We start from the raw sequence: 7,270 nt of genomic DNA on the forward strand, positions 1-7,270 counted from the left end.
GGTTTATCCAACTTCACCTCTTAGTGGCAAATACCAGGAGAGAAAAACTGTGGAACAGCAAATATTGGGGTCTGAAGCATCAGGATGGGCAACAAGAAGAAAATTACTGAATTTTGGGGGAAAAAAACCCCTCTGGACACCTTTAAAAGGATGGCAGAGTAGGAGTTGTGCTGTGATTGGGTTTGTTCTATGATGCTGCTCCTTTTTTACTGTCATAGGGAAAAGATGTTCCTTAAATCTGTGAGAATTCAAACTCAGCTCTGAATGACCACAGGCTGAAAGGGATTAGATAATTCTCTCTCTTACCCTCCTCTTAAGAGGTCAGCTTTGTTTTTATTTCTGTGTCCCAGGGGCTAAAGAGAAGGATTTTTTATGCCAATGACACAGTGTTGGTGGCTGTTTTTTTCCAAGATTACCCTCAAAATACCTTCCTGGATTTTAAGGGAACACAGGAGGGCTTTTGGCAACTTCCCAGTTATTTATTCATGTCTCATGACAGAGATGGTTCTCCTCATCCCCCTCCTCTCATTTCCTCCCCTCCAAAGTGGGACCTGTCACTGTGTCCAAGTGGGAAAAGTCCTTAGGGAAGAAGTGGACATCCATAGAAATGTCACTGTGAAGTGAAATGTGCTTGGAGCTGCCCCATGACCTGGGGTAATTTGGGGTTGGAAGAAGGAAACCTTCACTCACCTCTCCCACAGCCTGAGGAGTGCTGCCATTCCAGGGTAAAACTGGGAATATTTGAGATAATGAATACCATTTATTGGAAGTTAAAAGGATATTTAACTTTTCTTCTGTAATCCCAACACAAACCTTTACTTTCCATAACACTGTTATAAATCTGATCTTTCTCCTTGTGCTCCCAGCCTGGGAGGCTCCGGGGTCAGAACATTCCCATTGAATTCATCTGTTTGTTATTTAATTTTTTTCAAGTTTTCTTTCTATCCTTAAGAATTACTGATGGCTTTCATCTTTTCTCCCTAGAAGTGGAAAGCTAAATAACCATTTAGAAGCTGCTATACACGAGGCCATGAGTGAACTAGACAAAATGTCTGGGAATGTAAGTTCCTTTTCCTTGGGAGTATTCTCCTTTTCCATGTTTCTGCATGCTTGTCCCTTGGAGGGAGGCTTGGTTTGGGTGGCTTTCTAACAAATCCTGGTTTTATTTTCTGAAATAATGAGGAGTTTTCAATATTTCCCCTGCATTAAAAACTGTTTGCAAATGTCTGATGGTTCTGAAAAATGGGAAAAGTTGTAGGATTTTAGGTGCATCGCAAATTTTATTACTTTTAAAAGAGATTTACACATCCAGCCTGATAATGGCTGGATGAGTTCCAGTCCAGCTCCTATTCCATGGGGCTCCTCTGGCTAATGACACAAAATCAGGCTCATTTGTTTCTCAACTGGAGTAGCAAGGTATTGAAACCTCATTTGAAAGCATCTTTCTTTTGAGTGCAAAACTCTTGGAATTCAGTTTTCCCCATGAGAAATGAAAGAGATTGTCATGAAAGGTAAGTTTAAAAAAAAAAAATACTTCTAATACCACACCTAAGAGTGGTTTTTCCACACTAATTACGCCATTATTATGTAGCTCCAGGAACTTTCCAATAAAAAGTTTGGTTTATAAAATATCCTCACTTTTCTATCAAAACCATGGCTGTAATTTCATTGCAGCCCACCTAAAAATAAAAAACTGAATCTATCACAGCACATGTAACCTCCCACATCTTCTATTTGGTCATTAATTATTCAAATTATTAATTATAAAATGTTTGAACACAGGGGAAAAAAGTTTTTTGCTGATGTTCAGTGCTTAGGACTGAACATGTGCGGGTGTGGAAGTTACAGTAACACTTCAGGGAGCTTCTGGAGTATAAAAAAGGAAATATATTTATATATAATTATATATATTTAGATATATGAAGACCTGCAAGCTTCGTATAAATCCAGAGCTGATTTCAGAACCATCAGGAAATACTAAAGAAGTTATTCAGCAGCTTTTAAGTAACGACCCAACCAAATCTTTCGTTGAAACTGAATTTTACAAGCTGAGATTTGAGCCTTGATTTAAGACAATGTTGTTGTGTTTTCCTCCTTTGGAAGGCCAAGGAAAGCAGGAGATGACTGTAGGTCTGTAACAAATAAATATGGGATGGGTGTTTGGGCTGGCCCATCCTGCTGCCACCTTTTCCCACCCATATATCCAGGAATATTAAAAGCTGCCTGCTCTGGGCATTGTGAGCAGCAGGAAGTGGCTCAGGGCAGGTGCTGTGGTTGGATTTGCTGCTCTGGTTCTTCACCCAGACAAACTGATGGACCTGCAGTGCCTTGATTGATATTTTAATTATGTGGGCACAGAAGTTGGGACCAGGGCTGATTTCCATGAGGATTCTCGTTCCTAGAAACACTCCCAGGGAATCAGCAGCTCTCTTTTTAGTGACTTGCAGCTTTTGCAGCTCCTGCTGCTCAGTCCCAGTCAGTGTGAAATGGGAAACATGTGCAGCAGGGTCCTCAGCTCCAAGAGGGAATTCTGCTGGCAGGAGCCAATGGAGGCAGGGAATGTCAGTGGCTGGAGAGCTCGGGAAGGAGCCCGGGAAGTGCTGAAGGATTGGTTCCTGCTGCTGGGAGCTGCAGCTGCTGCCAACAGATGGTGGTGGAATTCCACACCAGGCTCAGCCTTCCTCCTCCTCCTCCCTCTCCCACTGGTTTTTCCTGAGCAGCCAGCGATGACAAACCTTGGCTCTCAATCCATCCAGCACTAGCTCGGAATTGAATGCTTCCTTTTAAACACAAAGAGTTTGCTGAACATCCCTCATTCCTCAGTAACAGCCCTCAGCTGGACTTCCCCAGTTTTCTCTGTTGTCAGCATTTTCTCACCACCTTCTTCCCACTTTTCATTGCTCTGGTCACTACAATGTATAGAAGTTTGTCACTAAATTTGCCATTATTGCAGTTTGGGATCAGTCCCTGATTAGGTGGTTTCAGTCCCTGATTGGGTGGCTTCCCAGCCACTGCAGCTGCTGCCTCTCTCCAAGGTTTGGGATGCACAGGATATGGAATCCTTTGCTCCCAGTTCCTCAAAGCTGTTGGAATCCCTTTATTCTGTGTAGCTGTGAAATGCTAAGAGCTGGTTCCTGGCAGCACCTCGAGCCCTCCTGTAGCTCCTTGATGCCTCTGACCACTGTCCTTTGCTAACCTGTGAATATACTTATTTTTAGGTCCACCAAATCCCGCAGGGAGACAGACAAGTGAAGCCTCCAAAACTCAAGAGGAGGAAGATCTCTAGATAACATTGAATGTCTTTGTTACTGGTCCAGTACTTATCACAGTGAACGTGCACATGAGTCTATCTGTAGGTATTGATACAGACGTGGGTCTATCAATATTTCTGTGGAGACAGCTCGCTGCCATCGCAGGGCACCACGAGGAGCAGTGGTACCAGATTTTGGGTGATTAGGAGGGATAGAGGTTGCTGGATAAGCCAATCAGAAATCTTGAAAGGTTGCAGTAACAATGTCAGATGATTACTGAAATTTTTTTCTATAATACTAAAAATTGTGATTATAAGAAATAGTCCAAATGTTTCTGAGAAATTTTCATTGTGTATATAGATAATACAGAATTTCATGGTGATATCTGAACTGTAAATATTGTACAATATTGTCATGTACAAGCGTACCTAATGCACACTTTATCTTTTATTGTACAAAAAATAGTGTACAAAATTCTTTGGTTTCTATTGAGTACACATACAAGAGACTACCAGTGTAAAGTGATAAATAAAAATACAGCCTAAATGCTTTTATATGATAATGTAAAAGATGCTGTTTTTGTATTTAACAGCAGAGAGAAGGCATGATTATGTAATACCTTAATTATGACATCCACTTCACGCCACTGAGTGTTCATTGCTATGTCTGTTTGGAATGAACCGTGCCTGGAAGTGCTGTACTCCAGTTCAGGCCTCTTAGGAGAGCGCAACCTCGCAGATTCCCAACGGGATGTGGGATCACAGCTCTAATTAAGAATTCAAAGGCTGCAACCCTTGGTTGCGTTTTTATTTACTTAGCTTTGAACGTAGAATGCTGTAGATTTGATTAAAAAGGAAAAGAAAAAAGAGTAGGACTATTTTAGTCAACCATTTCTGTAGGAAAAGTTTCATAGCCACCTGAGGAACTAAAGAGTCGATACCCCCGTAACGTTGAGCCCCTCCAACCACCCCCTAGATTAATTAGCTCCAATTATCTAACGTCATTAACATGGTGTTTCCTCGGAAGGGGGGCAGAGGCCCTGCTTTCAGGAGTGATCAGGATCGATTGGTATTGATAACCTTTGGTTTGGCCGTAGGATGAAAGGGCAGTGCTCCGCAGCGTCCGGGAAAAGTAATCCCGGGATCCATCTCACAGTATTAAAACAGAAAAAAAGTTAAGGGTGGCTTACAAAACTATTAGCAACAGTAATTTTTATCAGTATTATGTAACATATCAGATTTATTTTATTTAAAAAGAATTATTTATACCATTAACAGATTCTTATATATATTAATGTGGCTGAAATGCGCAGGTTAAATCTATTAACCAAATTATTTATGTTATATTAAGTGAGAAATGTGAAACATATGTAGAAAAAAAAAATTAATACACTACAGATTTAAAAGTCTAAAGCTATGAGCCATTATAAAATTAACGAACGGAAGTGTAGCACAACATTCTTTCCATTTGATTTCATTTTTCTTTGTAACACGGACGGTGGCGATGGTGACGGAAGCCGTGGCATCTCTGTCTCCGAGGCTTCCCGAAATAACTCTCAGTTCACTATTCCCAGTCCCGGAGTGGAGCTTTACCTCCCACCCCTCGGTCCGGGACCACCGCTTACCTCAGACTTCCTTTTCCCCAATCCCGCCTGTCGCTCTCTAGCTAAGGACTGGCAGTGATCAGCACCCCGGGCAGGGGCGGCCCCGCCGCTCTCCAGCCCCGGCTCCCGAGGATCCCAGCTCCCTTCCTCGTGCCCGAGTCCCGCTCTCGTGTGCAAGGACGAGGCCCAGGACGGCGGGAGCCGGCGTTTCCCAGCCGGGCTTCGTGCCCGGGCACGCAGCTACCTCTGGGCTCCCCGGGGCTCGCTCCCTCTCCGGCCGGGCGGGATGCCCTGGCAGGGCCTGGCACGGAGCCCTCCTTCCAGGGGCAGGTTCATTTGTCTTCTCCGTCCTCCACGCAGCCCCGAGCCGTGCCCAGCCCGGCAGCTTCCCGGAGCTGTTCCCGGGGGCCGCTGGCTCCCGTTTTTCCGTTGCGCGTGGCCGTGTCGCTGGTGGCCCTTGGCTCTTCCCGATCCGTGTGCGCGTGGGCGAGCGCTGGAGCCCTCCTCCCTCGGGATTTCCTTTGCTTCTCCCCCTGCTTCGTGTCCCAGAGCTGAGTTTGTGTCTCCTTTGGCCCTTAGGTTTGTGCTCCCTCCCCGCTGTTTTACTTTACATCCCTAAGATTATGTAAAGTACTCTCGTGCACTTGATTTCCTTGGTTAATAATGGCATTGATGTGGGTGCTAGGAGTAGTTTGTTTCAGTCCATACCAATTTTTTTTTTTTCTCTCTTTTAGAGTTTTTATGGTTTCATGTAAGCAGTTAATGTAAATATTGTGAGCATTACAGGTCATGCAGTGTTGTAACATTTTAAGAAATGTTGCACCGACTTTACGATTAAAAAACTGGTCACTCATACTTGAATTTTGCCCATAGAGCCATTTCTTTCTCTTTGCATTAAAGCATAATCTACTTTTTTGATGGAGGCCCAACCCTTCTTTCTACCTTATTATTTTTTGTTTAATAAATCTCTATTTTTTCTAATAGAAGACTTAAAAAGGAAAATTTAAAAAAAAAAAAAGTACTTTTTGCCTACTTTCTAATTTAAGAGAGAATTCCTATATTTAAAAGGTGGAAAAAAAAAAAAACAAAAACAAAAAAAAAATACTCCATTGTGGAAAGTGGAACACCACTGGATTTGTCATTACCATGGCACAATCACCCGAAAGTGGCTGAGTACAGCGAGCCCACGACGCCGATCAGGACCTCGGTAGATTTAGGGAACGCCGTGATTCCTTGAGGATGTAAAGTGTTGCATATTCTTGTCTATTTATTTATTTATTTATTATGCTTTCTTTTGCTTAAGTGGGTGACAATGTGGTTGAGTCATTCAGATGACATTCAAATTAAAGGAAATATTCCTCTTTCTATTATGGTGCATTTTGTGAACACCATAAACGAAACAAAACAAAAATATTTTCATTTCTTTCGTTGGATTTTCTTCCTATTTTCAACTTCTGGCTGGTATCAGCTGCAAAAAAAATAATATCCACATAGTTTAAAAATAAGAAAAAAAAGGAAAAAAAAAAACCCACCCCACCTCTGATGTCCCAGGTCTGTTATCCTCACAGTCTAAGGTTTTAGGGGTTAAAAGGAACTTCAAATTCCAAGGTCTTTCCAAAATCATCTTTGCAGAAGGTTTATAAGTCATGTGAAATCCTTTTGGAGTCCCTGAGTTTGATGGTCTAGAGATATTAGAGGGCTCGTGGTGGACTGAATTACCTTAGGACTGAATTACCTTTCTTAGCTACAGTTTGTATTTTGCTATGTAGGGTTGTAATGTGAGAATTCCAGAAGAGCCGTAGCATAAAAGTGCTTTTCTATTTTTTAAAAAAACCCATTCTAGTCTTACTAAGAATTAGAGAATTTTTTTAATATCAGTTTTGTAATTTTTGATAAAGTTGTCAATATTATGATTAAATCACCAGAAAAAACAGTTCCTGTGCTGTTCTCTTCGGGGCAGGGACTTTGTCTTCCGACGGATTATTCGATGCCACGATGGGATGCCCACTCTTAAAGGGGGCCACGGGCACCGCTATCAAATTAAAATAGCAACCCACAGCTGTGAGGCTGAGTTAAATCCGTGAGAGCCGAGAGAATTCCCAGTTCAGCCTGCAAATCCCGCTGCCTGTCCATAGTTTGTGTGCTCTGGGACGGCCACGGCATCGGTGCTGCATCCGACGGGTAAGTTCGGGGAGCCGGCGGCTGTGGAAGCTCCTGCTCATGCAAGGCAGGATCTCATCCCAGGCCGGGCACATCCACCCCCATCCCACCCCTCTGACCGAGCAGCTCAACCTCCAGGGGCCAGGATTGCCCCCAAAACACCCAGTGGTCCAAGCACGAGATTTCCAGGAATCCCGAACACCAAACAGATCCTTCAGTTCAATACTCACTGTTCACACCGGGGTCCAATCAGTGA

The 7,270-nt window shown here is 43.1% G+C and overlaps 1 protein-coding gene across 6 annotated transcripts in view; it reads left to right on the forward strand.

The window, feature by feature from the left end:
* The window catches only part of MBD5 (methyl-CpG binding domain protein 5), a 110,367-nt gene extending 103,660 nt beyond the window's left edge, over positions 1-6,707 (forward strand). For all 6 annotated transcript variants that reach the window (XM_082285058.1, XM_082285060.1, XM_082285061.1 and 3 more), the window contains 2 exons: positions 985-1,060; positions 3,219-6,707. In XM_082285058.1, coding sequence (XP_082141184.1) covers positions 985-1,060; positions 3,219-3,290 — 148 coding nt within the window. In that variant the 3' untranslated portion in view covers positions 3,291-6,707. The remainder of the gene's footprint in view (positions 1-984; positions 1,061-3,218) is intronic.
* The last annotated feature ends 563 nt before the right edge of the window (positions 6,708-7,270 follow it).

This window comes from Coloeus monedula (genome assembly GCF_965178545.1).
Source record: "Coloeus monedula genome assembly, chromosome: 7".
Classification (NCBI taxonomy): Eukaryota; Metazoa; Chordata; class Aves; order Passeriformes; family Corvidae; genus Coloeus; species Coloeus monedula.